At 39.8% G+C, this 27,957-nt stretch overlaps 1 protein-coding gene across 12 annotated transcripts in view; it reads right to left on the bottom strand.

The window, feature by feature from the left end:
• Positions 1-1,257: 1,257 nt before the first annotated feature.
• mef2cb (myocyte enhancer factor 2cb) overlaps positions 1,258-27,957 on the bottom strand; it is a 155,654-nt gene continuing 128,954 nt past the window's right edge. For 9 of the 12 annotated variants that reach the window (XM_042334398.1, XM_042334378.1, XM_007893054.2 and 6 more), the window contains 4 exons: positions 14,993-15,162; positions 11,512-11,641; positions 9,865-9,997; positions 1,258-5,298 (listed from right to left, as the gene is read on the bottom strand). In XM_042334398.1, coding sequence (XP_042190332.1) covers positions 4,977-5,298; positions 9,865-9,997; positions 11,512-11,641; positions 14,993-15,162 — 755 coding nt within the window. In that variant the 3' untranslated portion in view covers positions 1,258-4,976. The remainder of the gene's footprint in view (positions 5,299-9,864; positions 9,998-11,511; positions 11,642-14,992; positions 15,163-27,957) is intronic. The other 3 variants (XM_042334410.1, XM_042334414.1, XM_042334417.1) reach the window with 1 other exon arrangement.

Raw genomic sequence — 27,957 nt, 5'->3', positions numbered from 1 at the left:
GTCAGGCTAATGGGTCTGCAATAAGAAACCACATTTACTTGCTTCTTGTCTGTTGGAACCTCACCAGTACTGATTATCTCCCTCGTAATGTCTTTCAGTGCTTCACAAATCTCCTGCCTTCTCAAGGTGCCCTGGAGTACAGTTCATCCATCTCAGATTTATTGTTTTTCAGCCCCATGAGTCTATCTAGAACCTCAGTCTCACTTATGTCAAAGTCCCAGATGTCAAGCAATGTTTTATGAATATTGGGGTATGTTTTCAGTGGTTAAAAACCTCCAAGTTGTTTAATATGTTCACTATCTCCTGATCATCTTGTTTTTAACTTAACTTTGGTCCCTTAAGGTTTTAACATATCCTCTAACTACCCTCTTAATGTTATAAAATTGAATGAATTTTGTTGGTATTATGTTTTGCATTTGGTCTGTGTCCCTTTCCAGTTCTCTCTTGGCTTCCATAAACTTTTTTTTAGCCGCTTTCTGTAATTTCCGTTTTTATTTTTCTGTTGATCCATTATGGAGCATGTTTGCTTAATTTGCCCATGCTGTGCTTGGGGATGGTACTTGTTCTGCACAATGTTTTTTCTTAGAGCAAGTTTAGCAGATTAAAAGCTGTATTACATACGTTCTTAAACTGCTGCTTGCTTTTTTCGTTTTATCTACCAATGTCTATTATGATCATGTTAGTGTGCTTTGTGCTTTGCACTATAATCAGCTCTCCCCCTCCCCCCCATCCCTAAAATCTGCTATAGGCCACAACGGAGTATCAAGTCGTCGTAGAGTTACATATTTACATAAAATCAAGCCACATGGAAACAGACCATTCGACCCAACTATAAACATGTCATATCCCACACAAGCTCCCATCAAATTCATATTCCCCTCTCTTATACCCCTCGATTCCCTTCTCCTTCATGTATGCTACCATGTTGAATCGAATTAACATTATGCATTGATGTTCTCTTGCTATTTTGTTTAGGTTTTGCTAAATAATAACTGTTTGAATAATTACTGATGGTTGTGCAAAATATATTGTGTGTGTATATATACATATGTGTTCAGACCCAGATACTTATTTTTTCAGACTGTTTAGTCATAAAGTTATTAATAGCATGTACTGAAGTGGATTGCAGCACTTATCACATAAATTAAATTTTCAGTCACTGATCTTGCACTAATAATTAGCTTGTTTTTTTTATTTAACTGAAGTGTAATCTTAGTTGCATGTAAGAGAGAAAAGAAATCACACAAGGGCATCAAATCACTATGAAAGCCAGTAACTTTACTGATTTGTCGGCAAAATACAAATTATACCTTATTTCCAGCGAGAGAAACTTGAATTTTTCCCATAAAAATTTTCACTACAGACAGCTGAATTAAGTCCCTTGAGATACATAGATGTAGTTTAACTTAGTTATTAACATCTTTTTGTCATCAAGTGGCGACAAAGTCCAGCTTATGCCGCTGTGAGCCTCTTTATTTTTGCTGCAAACGTCCACATTTCCCCCATTCACAAGCAATCGTTTCATATTACTATTGTATAATGGAAACAAATCCTCAGAAAAAAATAACAGCAAACCAGCTGGAGCAATCCAAGTCTGTTTCAGTTCAATAATACTTGTCCCTTCCAAAGCAATCCAGGCCTGCAGTTTACAACAGTTCCTTCATATTGAGCACTGGTACCGTATTTCATTGCTTAGTGAACTGACCTCTTTAAACTGTTTTGAGGTATGGACAAATTTGAGGTATGAACAGGGAAAGCAATATATATATACAGTATATATATATATTACTTGAACTAAAATATTAAAAACAGAGAAAGCTTAGAGAAGCATATTTGCAAAAACTGTGGCTAAAACCTGGATTGCTCCACATCTTTGGTTAAAATATTAACAAAAGCCTTTACCATAACCTACATTTCGAAGCATTCTTAATAAACATTACTTATTCAGTCTTTCCAGAACTCTGTAGTGGCAGGAAACCAGCATCAGGTGAAAAATGTCACATTATACACAGCAGATGGCACAAACAAGAAGAGTCGAAGCACTTTTTTTTAGGCAATAGTCTTTTTTGAGCAACAACGTGGCTTTCAGGAACACTTGTTTTTAATTGGTGAAAATAAAGGTGTTTCTCATAAAACCAGATCTTCAAGAGTAGATTTTATGAAGGTTGATAAGTGGTGTTACAGGTGTAAATCTATTTCTTACTCAATGTTTCCATGTCAAAAAAGACTATTTTAAAGAGCAACTAAATATATATTTTATCAAACTTAAAAATAAACTTTAATATAAAAAAAGTTATTACATTTTGAATTCTATTCGTCTAGCTGACTTTCTTCTGAAGAATACTCTTCCAGAATGCAATATGTTTTGATGGTGTGACCGTTTTGCAAGGGCCTTTGAAAATATTTCATTGGAGCAACATAAAATTACAGACTAGCCCCACTTATCATAAAACTCTTTTAGAGGTAGAATAGTGGATTTTGCAGAATATTCTGTCAAAGCTGATCTGGTTTGCTGATATTTTCACTATCTCAGCTCTTACTGTGTGACATCTACTAGCCCTGATATGTCAACTCAAGTTACTGGCAGCAGTAAAGCAATGCAAACATCAAGATATCAGTAAATTACTTTGCTCTCACTCTGCGCAGAAATAGTAACAAGCCTTTTTGATGTTCATGAAAAAAATAACTTAAGTGCCCCTAAGAAAATGCCACTGACCTTTTGTGTCGCAGTAAAGAACATTGCCTAAATCTGTTAGCCAATGAGCTGTGTGAGTAAATGATAATATACATGGGGCGCTGCCCCGTATTTCTTAACACCACAGAAATTAATTGCTGAACAAGAATTAGCACTGTGGTCAAACATACAGCAAAACTAGAACACTTGGATAACAGCAAAGTAGAGATCGAAGGTAAAGAAAGCAGTGACCCATGTGAATGAACTTGTGCTTCTCACTTTAAAAAAAAACAAAATTGTGGATATGAACTGCTGTTAACACAATTTTTGCTACTTGCTCGGTCTACAATAAAATTGATCTTTTACCTTTTTTGCAAAAAAATGCTGAATTAAAATAGTGTTCGGAGATTGTGGCTGCCTGCCATTCCTTTCCTTTTACCTACTGAGTGGATACCTGCCTTTTAAAACCACATAATCATGCTATTACAAACAGTCCTCTTGTATTGAAGCATTGACAATGAATTAACCTTTAACACTATGGTGTACAAGGGGAACAGTTTTAAATCTGAGTGAGCACATGTCATGTGTGCATCTCAAATGCATCTTCATCAAGTTGTGTCTGGGCACCCAAGGAAGGGAGTGGGAGGGTGGAGAAGTATCAGAATACAGAGAAGTTAAAAGCAATTAAAAAAAAAAAATTTAAATGAAACAATGGTGTAAGATATTTGCTAGTAATTGTTGAGACTCATAAATTCTGTTTGGAGACCACCCAAATTCAAACAACTTTTCAAAGTAAGTCAGGTTTAGTACAGATTGGAGTTTCATGGCAATGCAACTACAAATGAGACGTACTGTAGCAAAATAGTGACCGAGATGCTTCTGAAACTTCCCCCAGGTGCTGAAAATGCCAGGCAGTCCCACTCCTTTCCATGATATTATTCCTAAACAGTAGCAAACTCTAAAATACATACCAATCCAGTCCTCCCAACTGGTTAACCTCTTTATACTGAACACAGCCAACTCTGATTCTGCAAAAACGTGTGCAGAAGAGATTTAAAGATTTTAGGGTGAGAAATTTCTCTTTCCACTATGTGAGACGATTTTGCCAAAGTATACTTGTCATGGGTTCTTTCCCAATATTCTCGCATATCGTCGCTACACTTAGCAGCAAGGACAATTTCACTCCCTTTAGTTACTGAAACGTGCATCTGCACAAATACTCCCCCCCACTAATAAGATAACCAAAACAATGTTTGCTATGACCATAATTAATATATATTAGAAAGCTATACACAAGCATGTTAATTTCACAGATTTTAAAAGATTTTCTTAATATTATTTTTATATAATTAGAAATACACATTTCAAAAACAAAACTCTACAAAGAGAAAACAGTTATCTTGGTTAGCAAAGCATGGAGTTTTTTTTCATGGCTTTAGGGTAGTGCTTCCATACGAAAAGCCCAATTCCATTATTTTTTTCAGGACTGTTTAAAATACCAGCGAAGCTATCAGAAAAAAAAACATTTTGGCTTAAGTAAACTACAAAAAGCCACAAATGCTTTGCAAACATTTTTTCTTTGCTTTCATATGAAAATATAAGCAAAATGTAATGTACATCTTTTTTTCCCCCACTTAAAATGTTAAACAGACCCAGATCTCAGACTTTTTCCACCTATTAACACTTTCCATTGCTCTCATAGTATGGTCTCTTTCAAATGACTTTGATTCATTTACTAAGTTCCATACTCCACCGATGTGCCTTTTGTGTTGCTACTATGTATGGAGGTGTCAGCCATCCAACCAACTTCATTTTTTTTGAGAACGGTCACCCATATTCCTGGGCCTGTCAACTATATTTATATATATATAGATTCTTTTTTTGTTTTTGTTGCATAACACAGCTGCTCTTTCTTTCTCGGCAAAGATCTGCCAGTTCTGGCAAACGTTTCCTTTTAATCTGCTATTTACATGTAAATACGTTGAACCTGCAACATGACACTATCTATTGTAACATACATTTTGCAAGGGAGCACAGCAATGAAAAAGAGTTAGCGGTAAAATCTACATTGTACAAGTTTTTTTTTGTACAACTCAAGTGCTAAACTGTAATCTCAGCATTTTACGTTTACCTTATATCACTGAGGCAAGTTAAAAGTACTTTTACAAAACAGAGTACCTGACTTATTTTCCACACACGGTACATATAATGTAGAACCCTCCCTCCCCCCCAACCCCCCCCTTTTCCCCTGTAATGTAGAGCACACACACACTGCAAGAAAAACAATTATTGGAGAATCTTATCATGTCGCCCATCCTTCAGACAGCCTCATCCGTTTGACAGACGGGCTTTCCCTTTCGTCTGGCGAAGGCCTTGTGAGTCCGATGGGGGAGTGGAAGTCATTCCGGTGATCCTCACGGTCGCTCCCGTCGTAGGAACTGCTGCAGCTGCTCAGACTATCCACAGGCGAGCGCCCTGCCTCGTGCCGCGAGTGCTGTGGGTATCCCGAGGGCGTGTGGGTGCGGTCTCTAGGAGGAGAAACAGGTTCTGACTTGATGTTGAGGCTTTGAGTAGAAGGCAGGGAGAGATTTGTACTCTGAGATAAGTGAGTGCTAGTGCAAACTCTGTAGGAGGAAAGGAAACCAGTTACAGAATGAGGAGGCTGACAGCCCCCACTTCCATGCGTTCATGGCCACTCACGCAGATGTACACTCACACCTAAGCTTTGAACTATTTTATCAGCGACTGTGCAATGAGACAAAATGTGCACTGGTTGTGCTTACACTTAAACTGCACTTAAACAGCAGTGATGTCAAATGCAATTGATAATAATTCATCACTGTCAGCGATAATCCAGCTTTGTGATGTCTTATTCATCTAAATGGCAGCGTAAACTCCCATTCGAGAATTGCGTTATATTCACCTAAGGCCTGTCAAGTTTTTAAATTGTGCATGTCTGAAACTTTGGCTGACAGTGAACACCTGAAAGGTACAGTATCTCCTCTTCTGTGTTACTCTTAAATAAATGTCTATTTTGCCCAGCATTAGTGTGCACTGATTTACACCTATTTTGGAGAGTAGGAATCGTTGCCAAAATGGGCACCTTTGTAAGTCATAAAAAAGTTTTAAAAAATCCCCTTATATTTTAACAAAGGGAATTCAACTTTTCGATTGGAGAAAATGTGATAAACACTGATATTTATTGATTAAATTGGGAAATTGTTAAGCCTTAGAATAAGCTGTCCAGTGATATGTGCTACGTAACTAGCAGAGTAACTCTGAAAGCACCACCAGCGCTCTCATTTGTGTCTTTGACAGGACTCCAAACGCCTACTTGTTTCATTGCTGTTCATGACGCAGTTAAGGTTTTGGAACAGCTTCTCAGTACAATCAAAATAATGTCCTGAATTTACTTTGTGTGTAGGTGAGATGGTCGGCACACTAAAACACCTGCTGTGTGTTCCAATTGAGGTCAATGAGATATTGGAATCTTAGCCTCTGCTCAGTCAGCCATTGATTCACATCGATAGGGAGGAAAGAGAGGCCCAGATCAGTGATACAACAATAAGGAAGAAAGGGGGAAGAGATCAGATGGAAAAGTAGCAAAAGAAGGAGTGAGCCAGGAAAGAACTGGGAATGCAAGGGACAAGAGGAAATAACTAACAGTTATTAGGCGGAAGGTAATGTTTGAAAGTAAGCCTGGAGTCTGTCAGCAAAGGCTGGTAAACCCCAGCAAGGTAATCCCACAAAGCTAATAAACCAAGTCAATGAAGAGAACTAAATAGCAAGGCTCACGAAGGCTTACTGCAATCCTTGCATTTGATATAGTACCTTATTACCGTGTCAAGATGTCTCAAAACGCTTCACAGTATTTTACTGTAAAACGTAGTGACTGTGCATTTGTTGGCCAGCAAGGCAGACAATTTGTGTACAGCAATGTCTCATAAACAGCCATGAAATGAATGTACAATTTATTTTTGGTGGGGGAAGGAATTGTTGGTCAGGGGATACCCAGTTGCTGTATTTAAGGACAATTTGGCAAAACACAATTTATGTGTGTTACAATGCAATAGAAATTCACATGTATATAGCATCCTTCACCCTGGGAGGTGTCCCAAGGTGCTGAAATGGTTATACATAGGAACATGAAGAGGTCATCAACCCACTTATCCTGTTCCACCAATTTATAGACCGAGGCAGAGCTTTAATCCCACCTTCCTGCCTTTTCTCTACATCCTTTAATAACTTTATGTCGCTGATGTTATGTTGTGAAATAATCCAACTGTTGTTTGGACACTCTGAGATCCCTAAGCCTTGGCTCTTGCCAATCTTTGCCTAATATTCTGTAATTGAGTAAGCAGAATGCATCACTCCGGGGAGAGAGTGCGCATTCCATTCCAACAATCTATCTCTGGGATTTCCATGTGTAGGTGGGATGCATGGAAATCTCAGTTTGGTTTGGATCCTCTTAAGCATGATGATGGCTTTCTGCATATGGCAGACATCCAGCTGATCAAACAAATACCAATTGGACACTGCCTGTTATCCCTAATCGACAGCTACTTAATCACAGTGTATACCTTAAGAAGTGCATACCTGGTTTTCACCAGGAAAGCCACTTACATATCAGTGCAGAACAACCACTGAGGGCCTCTATTCAAATCTCTCCATAAAGGTTCTTGGATTCGCTCCTCTGATGGCTTAGCAAGTTTACTTAATAAGTAGCTAAACCAGATCCTACACACCCTCGGGATACCCACAGCAATCGCGGCACGACGCAGGGCGCTCGTAGGTTCTAAATTCAATTCCAATTGAGAGTTAACTAGTCTCAATTGGGCCTTTGCAACAGAGACGTTACCTTTGGTTTCAACCACCTGGGTTAGAGAGGGACAATTAGCCAGGGTTCCTGCTCCTGATGGTTATCCAGTGGCCCTCCACATATGACCCTTCACAGGTATGGAACAAATCAGATATGGCTGTGATACTCATCCCCTCTCCCCTCACTGCCTCATAATGCTCAATGTCAAGACTCACACATGAAGTATGCCCACTTGGATCAAATAGCGTACACATGGACCATACCCAGCAGAAGGAAGCACTTCCATGAGAGCAAGGAATTGACAGGAAAAACAAATAGAAAATTGTTCTCAGGACAACTCATCTGGAATTCTGCATTAATTTAGAAGCTAGCGCATTGTAGTATTAACCCTTCTTATCAGCAGGTGGGGCCAGAGGAGTTTTCAAGCTTATCAGAAGTGAAATCCTTTTGAAAGCAGTCCTCTTAATTCTACAGTATTTCTCTTCAGTATTACCCTTAATAGATGTAGCACTGTTTTTTTGACAATACCTTTTATATTATATATGTACTTTTATATTAGCCAGGGTTCCTGCTTCCGATTGTTATCCAGTGACCCTCCAAATATGACCCTTCACAGGTATGGAACAAATCTGTTTGTATTAATTGTGCGTTTTGCCCACAAATACAATCAATTCACTTTACGGTATATTCTGTGAAGAGCTTTGAGATGTCTAGAAGACGGGAAAAGCGCTACATCAAATGAAAAGATTATTATTATTATTTTATTCTAATGTGGCAAATGGCATTGAATTTGATTAAGCAGCTGTCAGCCTTGACTATATTTACCAGTGTAATAGTCATTAACTCAATGTTTTCCTGCACTGCACAATAACACTTTCAGGTCTTCTTTCCTCTTCCTTGAGGATTTATAAAGAATTTATTTAACAAATGTGGCATATTCATGAATAACCTTTGGGCTCTTCTGATGAAGTGCAAAGCAACAAATTTTGCTAAAAATTAACATTAGCAGAAAACCACAGCTTAATAGAGAAGTGTGTGTGTGATGAAGGTAGCATGCTGCCCCCGAGTGGCCAACCACTGCCTCACATGAAGTTATGAGTCCCAATCTCATTCAGATTTGAGATTATGTAGGAACACAGGAACCTGCTGAATGAATTCTGTTTCCACTCTGAGACCCAAGTCTCATAAATTGCTGGTACATTCTCACTGGTAGCATGAGTGTAAGCCTGATGTCCAGCAAGTGTGTTTAATTATTACAGATATGTAGATTTTGTCTCTGTCTCTCTCTCACACACACACACACACACACATCAAGCCTCAGATTCTACCTTCAGGTTTCTGCAATTTATGTTATTCTATTTCCAAAAAGAGCTGTAGTTTTGAACTTCAACAAAGGATTTTTTCAGCTCTCCGAATCTTATTTGCAAAATAAATTCTTACTTTGATGATATTTTTCAGAAAGCAGCAAGGAAATGACAATTTAACTGAAAAGACAGTGAACCACAAAGCTTATTTTGCCAAGGTGGTTATGAACATCAACAACAATTTGCATCTATATAGCGTCCTTTACGCGGGGTAGCATCCCGGAGCGCTTGAAGTTATGAAGTGGACAGTCTGAGTTCAACAGTAACTGACAAACAACCGATGATGGAAAACTTGATGGCAAAAGTCAGATTTTATTCATCAAAAGGAGGAGAGATATACTGAGGTAGTTCAGTGGAACTAACTACATTGTCTATCCAAGCTATTTTCTGGTTTCTCCACTAATACCCAAATTGTAATAGTTCAATTCACCACCAGCAGGACTTGAAACACAGATGTTTATGCTGCATTGCAAGTTTAGACTGGATGGCTGAATACAGAATACATCTTATTCCTGTTTATGGGGAATGCTGCACATGATGGGTGGGGAGCCTCCCCGTTAGGCCAGTTAGTTAAGATGCTGCTCCACTGACACACAGAACCAGAAGGTCACATGTTTCTCCAGTGTCAACATATTGATAAGGACAAGCCTTTATGCTGATTGCTGGATGATGTTGTTATACGGCAACACTTTCACACTACAATCAGCATTGGAACAATTCACTCGTATAAAGCATTAGGGATACTGGGGAAAGAACTGGAAAGTGGAACTAATGAAAATGGATAATTAAAAAAAACAGAGTTAACACTGGCACAAACACAGACACAGCTTCCTTCTGTGCTGAAAACCTTTATGCTTCTATGAACACTGTCACTTTGGAGCCAGGCAGCATAGCACCTAAATGGCCCAATCCTACGGGTGTGCTATCTCAGCTGGGAGAATGATGTTAGGTGATTGTCAGCACTAAATGAGCAAATCATACCTGAAGATTGCTTTAAATGTACTTACCCCAGCTGGCTTAGAGCTGAGTGTTGCATATTCTGTAGCTGATGTTGCTGCCATCCAGTTACTGAGCCCAGGTGGAGGGCTCCGGTGTTAAACCCAGAAAGAGATGACAAGTCAGCACTAGCAAGCGAATATTCTTCATTGTGTGCAGGAAGAGAGAGGAAGAAGAAAGGGAAAACAAGTGAAAGTTAATTGATAAAATTATTGATAAAGTTGTTAACTTCTAATGATTGATTTAAGATATTTAATATATGAGCTTGATTCAACACAAACTAGCCTGTTTAAATGTGTAATGTGATCAAGAGTGTATTGTATCAGGATGCAAACAAAATATTGTTATGCTTCTGAGCTCTGCAGTGGCCGTGTGTAAGATATTATGTAAAATAGACTGGGCTACAGCCAAATCATATTGAAGCCTTACTTGGACTGATAGTGCCAGTCCCACTTTCGCCAAGAAACAGACACTGCTGCCTTCATACTGTCGCACAGTCATTGTGACATCCATTAACGTCTGATGCTTCTGTTCACTTAATATGGACTAATTCTTGAATGCTACTCTGGATTTCGCCAACAAAACTGGCTGAAAATGATTTGAAAATCTACATTTTCTAGTGCTGTAAACACCATGTTTATGCTTATCAAACCCTCAGCTGCTCTGTTATAAAGGCAGATGAATGGACACGGCCATATTTAAAAAGAAACATCTTCACTTTTTTTAAATCAAATATTATTCATTTTAATTGTTTTCGATCTTATTTTCACCAGTGTTCTTTATTATGTAATTGGTGACAATTTTCTGAAAATTCAATTCAAAATGCAATGTGTGGTAAGAAAAACAAATGCTCCACACAATGATGCTATTAAAATGTATCGTGCTTGTAAGTCTAATCTGTTCATTTATTCAAGGTGCATCAGGACACTTAAGGTAAATTGCTTTGGAAGTATTACACTCAGAAAATTGCTTTCAATTTTGATTCTTATTGTATTACTGTCTGCCTGATAGAAATGACAATCAAAGCTGAAGGATGTTAACATAACCTACAATTTGAAAAGTTTAACACAGCAGGAAACCCACTGTTTGGTAAAGAGCTTGCAACATTTTTCTCTAGGCAATAATCTGTTTGTATTTTTGCTATGCTTCCTGGTATCTCATCCAACAAATAAAACAGGAAGTGCGTCCTACAATGCACAGTTTGTTCAAAATTGGTTTTCTATTGAAAAACAATAAGGACAGGAGTTAAACATATAGGTGCAAGATCAAGGCCTTTGACTGGAACTGCAAACTAAAGTATAATTTAAAACAACTCTGATTTTATCTATGTCTCTAACTTCCAAAAGACTGATGAATTTAACAACGCTTCTTAATATGGTAACACTACTCTCTGGATGTGTGCGTTTGTGAAACCGTTGAGGCATAACTGTGCTGTCAAACAAAATCACATTTTGTGGAGGAAAGTATGAAGACATAAAGCGCAGTTATTAGTGCGTGTGCCTAAAGCAATGACGCACAAGCTGCAGAAGGGAATATAAGACCCTCGAGAAATAAGGTTGCGGCATTACATCAGAATTAATACAAATAACCTAAGTGGATCAATTTGTGTGACCTACTGCATGCTTGTTACTGTCGATAAAACAATCAGAGTCACCTACCAGTACCATATGTGGTGGAAATGGCTGAAGGGTACCCTCCCATCCCTTGCCCAGGCAAAGTAGGGGTTGCCACGGAAACCACCGGTGTAGCCAGTGACTGTGCACCTTGCGAGTTGTTTATCCTCTGGTTCTATGAAAAAAACATAAGCGTACATGAAGCATAATCTTTAGAACTGGGCATCGTTTTTAATATTCAACACAGAGAGAAACGCAGGATAGCGCCCGAGACGTTTTTCGTAAAATTAATCATTTAACAAAATTGGCCTTGAACAACTCTTCTAACCCTATCATTTGCAATCCTTCAGGAGATTAGATGTTCCCATGGTAACCAATTACATCAGTATCTCCATGGTAACTGGACCAGTCACCAGCAAAGATAAGTCTTACTGTGGCGGGAAGTAGACCATGTGGAAAACTAATAAAATATGCGAGCTGTCCTGTCATTGTTTCTTTTTTTTAATTCAAATCACAAAAAAAAATTAAATCTATAGCCGTGAGGTGCACAAAATATTGTACAGCTTTATTTTAATTGTGAGCGGTGTTGCTGTGAGCTGCAATATTTCACATGAGCAGTAGGTGGCGCTGTGCAGCTTCTATTCTGTGCGGCTCGACTCAGAATTGGTGTTACAACGTCAGCACATTTTGGGTTGTGTCCATCATTTCTAATTTAAAACCAGACAGATATGATTTGCAGCAACTAATTGATGATTAGATGGGTAACTTTTAATGGCACCTTTCTAGTGGTCTATACTGCTCGCCCTTATTTATGGACAACATATGTCACTCGAGCCATTTTGGCTGAATTGGCAGCACTCTTGCCTGAGTGAGAAGGTCGTAGTTTTAAGCTCCAGATCAGCACTTGAATTCATAGTTCAGGCTGCTGCTCCAGTGCAGTAACGGGAGAGCGTTGGCATTCTACAGCTGCGTTGTCATTTACCTCATGCCTACTTGTGGGCCTTTACTGCATGCAAAATGGTTGCCGAGCCTAAAAATAGGCAGTCACTACACATGACTGTAATTACAGTGAAATGCTTTAAGACATTATCAATGCTATGAAAATGTAAGATTCATTCTGCGAGTGGATTTGAAAAGGAAAACTGAATGCTGGTAAACTGAAATAAAAACACAGAAGGCTGGAAATTCACAGCAAACCTATCAGCATCTCATATTGGGGTTAACATCCTGTGTGTCTTGCAGCCATTGATTAAAATACAGTGGATTTCCAGCCTTTTCTGTTTTTATATCAATCTCTGGGTTATAAAGGTGTGGGACAAAAATTGAGACATGCTGATGTGTTATTTATCACCACTGATAATATACATGTCATTGATAAATGCCATCAAGAAAGTCATCGACACCCTGGTCTGTGGAGACTGAGGTTGTGTATCCCCCCGTCCCCATTTTGTGATAATGGTTGGGCTGGCCTGAAGCCAGATACCTTCAGCCTGAGGCACACGGTAAACAGACTGCAAGTTTGCAAGATTCCGGTCTAACTCTCTTCTTAGTTACCCTGCATTTTATCAGCTTGGATCAGTTGATAGCAATCTTGTCTCTGAGTCAAAAGGTTGTGGGTTCCAATCCCCACATCTTGAATACATCTTGAACACAATGTCTAGGCTAACACTCCAGTGTGGAGGAGTGCTGTAGTGTTGAAGGTGCCATTCTTTAAATGAGACATTAAACCAAGTTCCCGTCCGCCTGTTCAGGTGGACATTAAAGATCCCACGGTACTATTCAAAAAGAAACTAAGTCTCTTCTCGTATCCTGACCAACAATCCCCCAGATAAAATTGGTCAGTTACTTCATTTGTGAGACATTGCTATGTGCAAATTGGCTACCACATTTGCCTACAATTACACAGTCACTCTACTTCACAGTAAAATCCCGTGAAGTACTTTGAGATATCTCTACTGTGTATTCAGGGGCTACATCAAATGCAAAGATTATTATAATTTTCACCCCTTTACTTTTTTCTCTATATCCCATGTGGAAGTAAATTGGATTTTAGTTATCCTTTAATTGCAGAACTATGATTTTATTTTCTAATTAATCTGATGCAAAAAAAACCTGTGAACAACACAGGGCAGGAAATATTAACCAGTACAGATCATGGCATTTGTAAAGGATTTGCAGACTGTTTGCAGACTGACGCTATTTTTGGTGATTGATGAAAAACAAATCAGAGAATGAAGAAATAAAGTCACTGTTAATGCTTGTCTTCTGCAGGGGAAATGTTTGAAGGCATCAGCAAAATTCTCACTTACCAATAATAAATCAACATCCTCAGACTGTGAGCATAAAAAAGGAGCAATGAATAACCGTTAGCTGGGACACAAGAGTCACCACAGACTGTCTAGAGAGGTTTAGCATGGGCTTATCCTCCAGTGTTAAAATGAATTTTAAATTTCCTTCTTTTGGATTTCCATTTTCTATTTCAGAGATCAGGCCTTTGACCCGCTCCCACACTTCACCTGATTAGATTTTGGTGCTTCACTATCTCCACTACCTTCACTTGGAGAATGCATTTGCCCTTTGCTTATGACCACCTCTGATGGTGAGATGAAGACCGGCAATTCTTCACGTGGATAATGGAATGATTGCTCACTGCCTGATACTGGGTGCCCCTGTTCTCTGTGCCACAAGCCTTCTGGATTTCTGGACTTTTTGTCCTAAATCCATTTCGAACTCAGAGAGGTCCTACAAAGAATCCTAAATAGCACTGAGCAGTTCCCCACATTCTGCACGCTGTTGTGTTGCTTTTTATTGGTGTTGCTTAGCTGTGAATGGCGTGTTGGTGATGGGGCAGGAATTTCACATTGTTTTGAAGGGGATTCAGGCTGGTGTTGAGACGCAAACATTTTCAATGTTAATTTAAAAATCTTTCACTAAAAAGAACTAGTGAGGGGACAATATGGGGCAATTTTCTGATTGTCCACACCTTGAGAGTATGGATTTATAAAGGGAAAATCCCATTCCAACTTCATCTGCCAAGGTCGATAAAGTTACCAAGCATTAAAGGATCAGATGGGACTGCCCGCCAAGATCAATAAACTTACAGATGATCAGAGAATTGCCCGTGAAATTACTGAAGAATGTTTAAAGGACACCCCTCAGTATTTTGTCAGAATATTTCACTATGACATTTCTACCTACCACAGGAATGGGCCCTGAATGGTCGGCAGGCACTCTCTCTTTACTGCTTTTATGCTCTCTTTTCTGTCCATGCTGGGCAAGGTATTAAATATTCACTGGGCAATGTTAAATTCTGCTTTGCATCACCAAATAAAGTTGATTTGTTCTGTTTTTTAGTGCTACAAGGTGCCCTCAGTATGTACACAAATCAATGTGGCCTGAATTCTGTTCCTTACAAAAGAAACTTTCTTACAATTTTCCTGAAATGCAGTAGGAATACTAGATTCTAGCTCTGTAGAAAATCTTGATTATTTACAAGAACCTTGTTCCGGACAAGGTTGCCACTTACCACTGACGGCATGGTGTTCTTTGGGCCTGGTGGGATGAGAACACGGAGATCAGGCTTACGGTTGTTCATGCCCAAGTTCATTGGAGGGGGTGACTTGGCTGACATATTCTTCATGCTGCCAGGCGAGACCAGCAAACCTGGCGAATTGCGGGGATTCCCATATCCGTTTCCTGTTACAAATAAGACACAGCTATTTTATTGTAATAGACGGCAATGGTTCAGTTGCAGGCTATTAATTGCTTCATAGTACAATATGCTCACAAGATATTGACAGGCACAAACATTACACAAGTCTATTTTGTTGCCTCTTTTCCTGAGTTTTTTTTAATATAGCTTTTCAGTGTCACTTCTCATTGAATACTATTCCTTTGGTGGGAATATTACCTGTCAGTAAAAGAGCTATCTGTTGGCATTATTAGTGTCTAAAAATTGGACAATAAAGATCTCTGAAACAGTAACACTAGAACAATGTTTGTTTTTAAAGGATTAAGTCTCACAGTTTTATAGTAACAAATTAAAGAACTACTGTTAACACTGGAGTCTCTTTTCCAAAATTAGTATTGAAGAATTAGCACTAACATTTGGGGGGGGTGGTATTTTTAATGTAATTAATGAGGCATCATCAGAGGAAACTGGTTTGGGAGAGCTGGTGTGAGGGAACTGAACTAACATCACAGATAATTTGGAATGGCAAAGCTGGCATGCTAATAATTATAGCTCCCCAGTCAATTTAGCCACTCTCACTAGCTCCTTCAAATCAGTGATGCTTAATAAGAATATCAGCCCACATTGGTTAACAACCAAACAACTAAAAACAACAACAACAACATCAACAGAAACCAACAGACTGGCTGAAATATGGAGTTCTCTGCTAAATTGTTGAAGCAGAAGAGTTCATCAAATCTTTTTACTATTGTTCTGGGGAGCAGAGAGGGGGTGAGGAGGTTCGCAAAGCCTCCGTGGGGCTTAGCTCGCTCTAAAATGGAGATGAATGTTTGGCAACACAATATCAGAATTAAGTCAACACTCTGGCGATCTCAGTAGTCCGGTTCCTGAGCCAGGCTTTTCTGCATGTGTCAAACACCCGGTTGACCAAAAAAGAGCTAAGGAAATTAGATAGCTGCTTGAAAAAGAGGAATAATAATAATAATAATCCTTGCATTTGATATGGAATATTAAAGGGTATGGAGTATGAGCAAGAGAGTGGCATTAGACGAGATGAAAACACCAACATAACAGATTGAATGGCATGTTTGTGCTGTTGCATTCTGTGACTCTTTGAAACAAATGTTAAATCTTTGAAATTGTGAAAGTTGTTGATTGTGACAATGAATTTTGTATGTCTTAATTAAAGGTCTATTGATAATCGATTGATTATTATCCACACAATATTTCTCCAGAACAAGCAGGTTTTGTAGTACTGCAAGTTAACCTACAACTGTATGAGAAAAACAAACTACTAAGGAAATTCTGAAATGAACTCCTATCTAATGTTAATGGAATGGATGATACGCAGATTTGTTGTAAAATCCATTCTGTGCTAAAGCTAGTAAAGTGGTAATTGCACCATTAAACTGTAATTCAATACACGGTGCTGAAAATTTGGTAGATGAAGCAAATGTTTCTAAAACATGATCCTCAAACTGAAAGCATTGTTTTACTGTAGTTTGAGTTGATGCAAGGAAGCTATTTATCTGAAAGGAAGTGGCAGCACCTTTGCAAGCCTGCTGTTCTGATATGATAAGCCTAAACGAAAGGTGTGAAAACAGTAGCTGCACCTCTGGACTACTACGGGTAGAAAAATATTCAAAACTTTCTGGGAAATCCATCTTAAGAGTTTAAAACTATTGAGCTGAAGGGCAAAGTTGGTGTGAATCAAGTCGGATGCTGCACACTGAGCACATTGAGTATTAGCTCTGAACTGAGACCAGAGAAGCCTGAGCTGAGCCCAGTCTAGGTTTAATTAAATATCTGCTGAATTTGGGCCTCTTTGGAACTGGAAAGGTCCCTTTTTAAAAAAACTCTAATCTCCCCTGTGCATTTCTGTTGTCACGTTCAGTGTTGCTTCACTCATCACACAGTGACGGAAAGGCTCAAGGTTTTTTTTATAAAAAAGAAACAAAAATTTGTTGAAATTTCATGCAAGACAATCTGGGGAGTGAGGGAGAGGAAGTCCAAGCAGAACACATCCAATACCTGGCAATTGGTACTTGCTTGTACTGTGCACACCACCACCTATACCCGAGCGCTGAGTGTACTGTACATTCAGTGCCATCAGGTCTCAACCTGGCTCAATTGGTTAGGCTCTTGCCTCTGAGTCAGAGATTATGGGTAGAAGCCCCACATCAAGATTTTGAGTTCACTTCATGGCTGTTTGTATGATACTGCTGTGCGCAAATTGGCTGCTGCGTTTGTTTACAAAGTACATAATCATTACACTTCACAATAAATCTTGCAAAGTACTTTAAAGCGATGTGAAAGGTGCTATCTCCTCCCGATGTGAAACGTGTTATGTCAAATGTACAAATTATTACTATTACATTGATCTTGTGGGGGGAAGAGGGGAGAAGTGATGATTCAGTAACATTGTGCGGGGTGGGGAGGGGAATGCACCAAGTCTCTATTGATGTGTGGTTGGGTTAAGCGGATCCTGGGGAATCAGTACTCATTGGTGGTTTAGTGACAAGCGTGCTTGGTTGCAACATGCAGTAGGTGCATTCAGTAACTGTCTGCATTACACTCCTCTGGTACATCAGCTTCAAACGTGAAAGTTTCATCCTTCACACAGGTGACTGGCAAGGTTTAGTTAAAGTGAAATTAATATTTCAAGTTACTTTTTTGCTAAAGATTAATTATAACCAATAAAACAAAATTTTTAAATGTTTTGCCTCATCCCACTCCCACCTCGCCTCCCACACGCACACACACACTGGTATTTCAATACCCAACTGCTATCCAATCATTTTTTATTTGTACATGAAAATGAACGCACTGAAGGGTGCTTAAAGGAATAGGTGAACCGCTGCTGAATAATTTTAGAAGCTCTATAAACACTGAGCTCTACCTGAAGCTTGGAGCACAGCAAATATTACTCATTGTTCAAGAAGTCGAGAAAGATATGGAAATCACAGACCAGGATTTTGCATAGTCTTAGAAACAATGGGTCATTTTTCACAAATCTGAATCGTTCAAGGAAGTAATTAAATTTGTGGATGAGGGGTGCCCAGTGCATATGATTTGCTTGATCTTCAAAAAGCATATGATAAAGCTACGCATGAAAGACTTTTGAACAAGGTTAAAGATCAAAGAATTAGTGGTGTAATAGTTGCCTAGATCAAAAATTGGTTCAGCAATGGCAAGAAGAAGGTGATGATAAATGGATAATACTCTCTGTAAGGACATGGACTACTTCTGTTCTGTGTTCTCTACTCATAAATTATTTATAGGAAAATACTTTTTATAATATATTTTAAAATTTCCGTTGATACCAAGCAAGATCTGGAACATTAAGTAGAATGGCTCAGCAGTGGTAGAATGGATTTTAATGTAGATGAATACAAAGTGATGTGTGTTGGAAAAAAAACAGCCAACATGTACACAACTCTCTTTCATTGGTGAAAATAAGATTAATTGGGAACATGATCCAGATCTTTAAAATGTATTGCTTCTGTAAATAATAATATTCCTTACATTCGGTACAGCACTTTTCGCATCAGGCGAATGTCTCAAAGCGCTTCACAGAAAATATTGTGAAGTGTATTATGGCAATACGGTGAATTCATTTATCCTTCATATACAAATACTGTGTATTTATAGGTGAACATAGCAGCATGAACATTGCACACAACAATATCCCACAAACAGTAAATGAAACAAATGAATACATTTATCTGGGAGATTGTTGTCCAGATCACTAGAAGAAACTCTGTTCTCTTTTTGAAAAAAATGCCATGCAATCTTTAATGTTCATCTGAACAGGCAGATTCTCATCTGAAGGATGGCACGACATCCACAACCTTCTGATTCAGTTGCAACAGTGCTACTAGCTGAGCCAGGTCGATACTTAGACAACTACAGGATATACATTTAAGATTAAGAAACTTAAAATTAGGAGATTGGGATTTTTTTCTCATGGTTGTAAATATGTTGTAAATATGGAACATAATCCAAATAGTTGATACTCATATTCTGTCAATTAACTTCTTAAAAAAATGGATAAATATCTGCTTGGGAACACCATTCAAGGATATAGGAATTAGATTTAAGTTAACAAATAGCAAATGGGTACAATATTCCTTTTCTTTGGAGGTGGGGGAGGTGGCTGTGGGTGGAAGGAAGATTAGTGTGTCTGAAGAGGGAGAGTCCAGGATGGAACAGTGGAAATGGATGAATACTCTGTAGAGTTTGCTTTATTATCCTTGGCAAAAAAAGGAGCATCCATGTGTTGAATTTAGCCTCCACAATAGGGTAGTTTCTGCATGGTTTGTGGAAGGAGCGGGCTGGATGGGCCAAATATATGTTCCTCATTGTTTAAGATTTCTCCCCATACTACAAGCCTAGCTTTTAGAGACTGGTAAATAGGCATTTATTCATGACTATCCAGCCTTCCTGGATTAGCAACTTTCATAAAAGGCATTCAGAATACATAGTTGTGGATTCTAACCAATTATGCAGTAACTCATCATATTTTTTTTAAAAATCAATGAAAAATACATGCATGTGGTTGATTGCAAAGGAGGATTTTTTTTACATAACAACCCACTCTGTAAACCGCATCCTTCTTACTCAGAATACTGTGGCCTTCTTTGAGGGCAGGCATCCCTCCTCCAGACAATCCGCTAAACAGAATGTCTGTTACCTCGAGGAACACAGGGCTTTCCGAAGCCTTTAATGCACAGATTAAAACTTTCCTCAACAGCTAGTTTAAAATGATGGTGTATCATGAAATTACAATTTGTGACACACTCAGAACTCAGTCCTAGAATCAATCGCCCACTAAAAAGAGGAAAAATTATACATTTAAGCTAGATATATTTGCAGACAATATATTACTAGAAGATGAGAAGTACATGCTTTTTATGTATCTTTCACAGGCCTTGTAGTTACATTTTCTTTACCTTTATATTGAATATTTTCTTTAAAAAAAACTTAGTCTTAATTTCTTTCATTATTATTCTCATTTAGTTAAAGCTACCACATTAAAATAAGAAAAATAAGTCCACATTCACTGGTTAAAAGTAGAGTTTGGTGGGGGTGGGGAGGGAGCTACATGATAGTGAAAAAAAATATTTTTTCTCTCTCGTAAACCTTGCAGGAAAATGTGGTTTGTGCACATGCTGCAAATGCAAAAGGCTGATGTGAAATCAGGAAACTACAGAGAATAAACCTCTGTGTGAGTTCATTCATCAGCAAAAGGAATCTATTGACTCAACTCGCTATAAACAATGCCTTGGTCGTCACAATAGACGAGTAAAGATGAAACTTGAGGCTGTCGTTCGCCAACATTTTCTTACAGCTGCAGAGGCAGAATGCACAAGGCGTGCATAAAGAAGGGCATAAAGTGTTCCATTATGAATGTAACACTGAACATGCCAAGATCTTACAAGAGCCCCATGTTAAATTTTTATATGAAGTTTCTGAACAATTCATAGACTTTTAAAAAGATATTGTGAACGTGTAAGGAAGGTCTTTATGCGGGGGGGGAGGCTTAAGTGTAATATCTAATCCATTTAGTTCCAACCACTGACTCATGATCTCAGGCAGCTTGCCTCCACACAGATCACAGATGTTAGTCATTGTGTAGTTCAGTGGGCTACTAATTAAAATACCCAGTTTCACAAAAGTACAGCCCAGTAATATTCATCACAACTCAAGCACAGTATTTATGTTCATACATTTCCTAAATTATAAGCATTAAATTCACTTAAGTATAAATTGGTGTGCTTGAAGTTTACATTTATTAAAGGCAGTTTATACCTAAAATGTTAATCTAGGACCAAAGGGTGAGGTTAAAACAAATTTGTGGTTTATATGGAGGAAATTATGCAACTCTTGTGAATTTTAAGACTGTATGAACAACTTCAGGAAAGCTCGGTGCCACACAACATTGCAAATATTTAAGGTTTTCCCTTTAAACTAACTGTTGTTTGTAAAGCAAACAAGGAAATTGTGAAGTTATCACATTTTACTTTGTCCGAATGATTGGTTAGCATTCACTCACTGTTAGCATTCACTCTCTGAATGCTAATTCTTGTAGCCTTTTATAAATCCTACCTTATTAAACGCTAGAGAGCTACACACAAAGGCCTTTACACCATGGTCGTAAAAATAGCACTGGAGCCAACAACATCCATAGGTGTGGTTTATAGAGAACTGGCATAATGATAGAACAATGCAAGAGCTTTATTGTGCTGAGAAAGTGTGCCCTACTCTGTCTGCGCTGAAGGGCTGGGTTAAGTTTGCACGAGAGTAGAACATCAATAAAATAAAGAACAGATTGATGTAATAAACACTTTGTGAACATGCAGTAATCTGAACGGCAAACTGCTAACTAAATTATGCTTAGTCCCAGAAAGCTAGCTGCAGAAGTCCTATTTTGTGAGAGAACTAAGTCTGGCTGCGCCCTTGCGTGGGAGGAAGTGGTTTGGGAGCTGCCTTTCCCCACACAATGAGGTTTTGATACTCGGGTGCTGGTGTAAAGTGGTAACAGTAGATTCCAGGCATTTTCCCATGGGGTGTGAAAGGTTCCTCCCATATAGCAACTGTGCCCCCATCCTGACAGCCGGAAACACAATGGCACTCGCCGACTGGGCATGTGTCTCCTTCTCAGCCAGAAATTGTACTTACCACAAGAGCAAATAGTCAAAACAGGCTACAAAGAGGAGAAAGTCTGAGGTTGTGATAGTTCAATAAAAACATAATTTCAGCTGTTCTTTGTTGTCTTGCTGCAAAATCATTCCAGATTGTCTTGGAATTAACAAGAGCTCCACTTTACAAAGGGTTTGGTAGTTCAAGTGGTTAACTGCCTGATCCCTAACCAGTTGGGTCTGTATTTGGATTAGCCAGATGCCCATCATTTAAACCTAGTTGTCTTAATTGAAGTTAATATCATTGAGTGGGTGGATGCCCCCGACTATGGAAATGACATGTTCTGTCTTCGGTAGAGGCAAGAAGGTCAAATTTCTGTTGCTGCTATAACTGCTGTGTTGTGTAATAATAATGAAAAAAAATCAGTCTTGCACTTTAACTATCCAAGACTCTGCAGCTCGTGGCCTCTCCCACTCTGGTCTCCGTGCACCTATCACCCCCATCCTTGCTCAGTTCCAACTCACCCCTCCTTTCCCATCTTTGAAGCCCGTCTTAAAATCTAACTTCTCAAGGGTGCTTTTATCCACCTTTCTCCCTCTCCCCTCAGCTCCTCCCACTGTCAGCTCTGTGAAATGCCTTGAGTCATCCTCCCAACATAAAAGAGCTAATTAAATATAAAACAACAACAACAACTCGCATAATTATAAAGCGCTCCTCATGCAGGGCAGTGTCCCGGAATGCTTTGTTGTGAAATTGTTGTTGTTCTATTGCGACAGCTCACCTTTCAATTTTTTTTAAAATCCCCAAACTGACACTACAATAAGAGCCTTTTTTCGGCAGCTCCAGCTAGTAGATCCAGACTTCTTCAAGAAGTCAAGGAGCTTCTGGCTCTGATTGACTTCTTCAAGCCAACTATACAGAAATAACCATCATACAAACAAATGACAATATACAAACATATAGCGCCTTTCATGTTGGGAAGTTGTCTCAAAGCGCTTCACATAGCTAAAAGCGAGCCCCAGCTGCCGGGGGTTAAGGAAATGTGGCTGTAAGTGTGGGAGAAGATCGAAGAGACAAGTCTTAAGACAGATTTTGAAGGGAGAGAGGAGCGAGTCGGAGGGAATCTGGGATGGAGTTCTGCAGAATGGGGGCAAACTGTCTGAACGTTCCCCCCACCTATGCTGGAGCGGAGCTAGCAGGGAATGTGGGGAGGAAGGATAATTGGGAGTCGAACCTGATGCCAAGGTTGCGTACGTGTTCGGAGAGTTTTAGGGGGAAGTCGGGTAGGTGGAGGAGGTGAGAGCCGTGGGATTTGAGACGTTGACGAGAGCCAAAGAGTATGGCTTCCATCTAGTCGATGTTCAGTTGAAGGAAATATGCGCTTATCCAGCCCGAGGACTGAAAGGCAGGCTGACAGAACATCAGGGGACTGGGGGTCGCAAAGAGGGGTGGAAAAATAGAGGTGGGTGTCGTCCGCGTACATGTGGAAATGTACCCCATGTCTGCAGATGACATCCCAAGAGGGAGCATGTAGATCAAAAAGAGGAGGGGGCCAAGGATGGATCCTTGGGGTACACTGTAGGTAACCGGGTGAGAGCGGGAGGAAAAGCCGTTTGTGCAGATGTACTGCTGGCGAGTTTGTGAGTTAGGACTTGAACCAGGCGAGTGCAGTCCCATTGAGATGGATGACAGAGGAAAGGCGGTGGAGGGGGATGGCGGGTCGACTGTTGAACGCTGCAGAGAGATCCAGGAGGACAAGGAGGCAGAGGGAGCCCTGGTCACAGATAGATAGGATGTTGTCTGTGACTTTCACAAGCGCAGTCTCTGTGCTGTCGGCAGGGCGGAAACCGGATTGGACTCATTCGAAGAGGGAGTGGGAGGAGAGGTGTGCGCGAAGTTGATTGGCAACAACGCGTTCTAAGACTTTAGCGAGGAAGGCCAGGTTAGAAATGGGATAGCAGTGGCTGGGATTTGAGGAATCTAGGGAAGATTTTTTGAGGAGGGGAGTGATGACAGCAGTTTTGAGGGGGGCAGGGACTGATCCGGAGGAGAGGGACTGGTTGATGACGTCAGCCAGTAGTGGGCAGAGGAGGGGGAGCTGGGTGACCAGCAAGTTGATGGGGAGGGGTCCAGGCAGCAAGTGGTGGGTTTCATGGAGGTGATGGTGGGTGAGAGGGAAGAGGGAGAGATGGGGAGGAAGGAATGTAGGATGGGGGTGGTGGTCAGAGCAGATGATGTTGAGGGGGACAGAAAGGGTGTGGTGGTGGGTGACAAGAGGCAGTTGGATGAGGCTGCCTGGCGGATTTTGTGAATTTTAGATGAGTCCATGACCTCCTCGCACTTGGCATTGGATATGAAGATTGAGGAGGCCTGAGGGGGGCACAGAGGAGGTAGTGGGTGGTGGAAAAAAGGATTTTGGGTTGTGTTTAGCCTCCAAGATGATGTTGGAGTAAAATGCCGTTTTTGCTCGTGTCAAAGAACGGCGGTAACTGTGGAGATGCTTGAGCCACAGTTGGCGGTGGACTGTCAGGCCAGTTTTCCGCCATCTGCGCTCGAGCAGCCGTTTTTTGGTTTTTAGGGAGCGGAGATGGTTGTTGTACCAGGGAGATCGGGTGGGATTGGAGATGGTCCTGGATTTCAGGGAGACGAGGGGAGTTGAAGGTGGAGGAGAGGCGATCATGGAGCAGCTGGACGGCTGCTTCAGGATCTCCGCGGGTGGAAGCCCACAGAGGCTGTACACCTGTACTGTTTCACTGAAACCATGAAACCATTCTACATATTACAACACAACTGTGTAGCCCCTATTTGGAAGAACAGAATCTTTGTGTCCAGTTGAACAAGAACACCTATTTATATCCCCCTCAGTGCCCAGTCAGAATTGTTAAGTGCTTTGGGACATCCTCCTGACAAGAATGCCATTATATAAGTGTAAATTGTATTGTATTTATCTGTGACTGTGTCTGCAAAGTTGGGGGTTTCATCTTTAACATATAGTCAGGTTGATACTTCAGTGCAGTACTGGGCTGCATTGTCAGAGGTTTCAGAATTTGGATGAGATGTTAAACTGATATCCTGTCTGGCTGTTTAAGTGGAAATTGAAGAGGGCATGTATTGTTCCAAAAATTGCAATGTTTTGGCCAACTATCTTTCCACTTGAAATAGGAATTAATCTCATAGATGCTGATGACATTTTGAACGTTTATTTGTGCCTGGCACCTGCAGTACCTAAACCCATCAGTAGTCGATGGAATATTTATCTGGATTAAGTGCTGAAGCAGTTTAGGTGCTATTAATCTAAACCCAGTTAAAAGTAAACACATTTGTACTCTGCTGAGACGAAAGTACTCTATGACCAATCATGACTTTTAATTAGTGCATTCTATAAAATTGAGCACTTTTTCAAGTCAATACAATTGCATACAACAACAATTTGCACTTATACAGCGCCCTCCATGCAGGGTTAGTGTCTCAGAGTGCTTGAGATGTATATAATGTATAATCCATTCACTTCATACTCAAGACTGGTTCTATGTGCTATCTTAATCCTACTAATATTATCTTTCAATGTCGTACTGTAATCGTTCCTAAGTCTTACATTAAATTAATTAAATAAATCTTCTAAAATTCTGACTTGCAAACTTGAAATCCCCAATACTGCAGGACCTCTGCAAATGTTAACAGAAGTCAAGTCTCCTAAAACTGAACAAATGCACTATAATTATCCTGTACATATCAAGGGAAGCAGTTTTCATTGATATGAAAGTTGTTTTTCATTCTTTTGAATTGAACAGACATGTGGATGTGGTGCGTGATTACCCTGCTTTGCGTGACTGGCAAATGCATTGGGATGGTCCTCTCATGAAGTTTTGTCCTGCACTCTAAACGCGAAAGAAAATTATTGCAATTGAAAGATTAGTGAAAGCATTAACATGTATGCCTCAATCTGTCATTTTAAATTTCTAGGCTTAGAATTTCTGTTATAGCATCTGGAATCTTTATGCGGAATAATTGCTGACTACATGTCAAACTACGTTCCTGTCGTCTGTAATTGATTCCTGCTGAAGGGTCAGATGGAGCAGTTGAATTACTTATTTTTTAATTCTCTGATTTTTTTCCAAAAGCATAGAAAGATATGGCCTTATAATAGGCTGTTCTTATTCTTTAAAGTATGTGTGTATGCACTTGTGTGCAAAATTAATTGTATGTCGTCACCTTTCGATCATAACTAAAAGGGGCAGTTTCCACACACTGGTTTACATCGTATTCGATAGATGGAGTGAGTTGAACCCTTGCTATAGTCTGGTCTCTTTATTCATTTGACTAGACTTTATGTCCTCTCTTTATTGCCGGTGATAGTAGGGTGTCCAGTCTGAGCACCACCAAGTAGTCATTTGGGTACTTTAATCTGGTGATTGTTGGTTGTGATGGAAAATGTATTAAACTATAGATAGGTTAATTTGCCATCATCATGATGGGGAATATCTATTATATTCGATACACATTCAATACATTTTCCAATATTCCAAACGGAGAGTGAAATCCAGATCCCAATTATCAATGTTCAGATTTATACAGAAACAAAGCAATTTTCATAGGCTTTGTCTCTGCAAATTAACTTTGGCCACCATCAATATTTCTCAACTCTCTACTTGCCCACCACTAATACCACTGGCAGATCTTGTAAATACGAATTGTATTGTATTTTTTTCGTATCCATTTTTGATGGCCAGACATGTTTATTGACCCTCTGTGTCTCTTGTTCTACTATTTCCATCCCTTACCTAATTTTCTCTTCCTGCTCCTTTTGTTCCTTTTCTTTTTGATAAACCCTACAAGCTCAGCCCTGCATTCCATATAACTCATTGCAGGGTTTCTAATTTCTAAAATCTCTGAGCTTAGCCTCAGTCAGTATAAGTTAGTCTGGGCAGTGGTGGAGGTAATAGGTGGGCAGGGCTGGGGAGGGACAGAGGGAGGATGAGTGGAGCTGAGAGTGATGGGAAGAGAGCCAGAGTGGGAGGTATAAGGAGAGATATAATTGTAGGTAATGCCAATAATGACCATTGGCGGCCTGGCTCCCCGAAAAGGCTTGAGATTATCAGGTAAAATAGGGGCTCCGATTCATGTGGGGCGCCAAAAAGCATAGAAGACATCTGCGTGTTTCAAAACTTTTTGTCAGGCTTAAATAGAAATTCTGAACTAGGCCCCACGGGGTGGCAAGCATTGGGAGCCATTCACAGGGGCGGTCAGGAACCATTCATGGGGCATTCAGGAAATTTCCCCATTTCCCAAACACCCAATCTGCCCCTGCCACCCTCTCCCAGTTGCAAAGCCTGGCTCTGCCACTGAGTCCAGGGTTCTATTTTCTCCAAGCTCAGCCCCACAGTCGGTATAACTTACAAGTCAACATAAGTATAAGATACCGAGGCACGGATGTAAAAGAGGTAAAAGATGTGGACCTCGCTGCCTGAAGCGGTGGTTGAATCAGAGTGTATGGATGCATTCAAGAGGAAAGAGAGAAAGGGGAAAAGAAGGATATGGGAGGGAGTAAGGAGTGGGTGGAGACTCAGGCAAGTATAGTATAAACACTGGCATGCACTGGTTGGGCTAAGTGACCTGTTCGTGCTGTACTTTCTTTATAAGTCTTTCATGGCTTCCAAAATAAATATGCCTTTTGTTTTGTGATTTGAGATGCTCATCCTATGTGAAAGGCGCCATATAAATGCAACTTGTTGTTGTTGAAAGAAGTCACGCTCGAGCTGTACAGTACTCTGGTTTGGTCCCACCCACACCTAGAGAAATGCATACAGTTCCATTCACAAAGACATAAGGAGACTAACCAAGTCCGAAAGGCAGAACGAAGGAAACAAACAAGACTAATCCCCAACATTAGAGGGATGAACTATGAGGAATGATTAGATACATTTGTGCTACATAAGTTCAAGCTGTTGTCTGTTTTGTATCCTCATATCTTTTCTTGTATTATTTAACATTTTATGCTCTTTTCTGCTAATCTTTCATCAACGATCATTTTTTCTTAACTTTCTTTTGCTTTATTTCTATCTGTTTTGTTATCATTCACCTACAAAATACACACTCATTGCCCTTAACAGTAACTTCTTTGAAGCAGTTGAGACATCCTCCTGACATGAAAGGGGCCA

Source organism: Callorhinchus milii, unplaced genomic scaffold, assembly GCF_018977255.1.
Source record: "Callorhinchus milii isolate IMCB2004 unplaced genomic scaffold, IMCB_Cmil_1.0 Scaffold1, whole genome shotgun sequence".
NCBI classification, from domain to species: domain Eukaryota; kingdom Metazoa; phylum Chordata; class Chondrichthyes; order Chimaeriformes; family Callorhinchidae; genus Callorhinchus; species Callorhinchus milii.
Note: the sequence above shows the minus strand (reverse complement) of the source record. Positions and strands in the feature narration are given on the sequence as shown.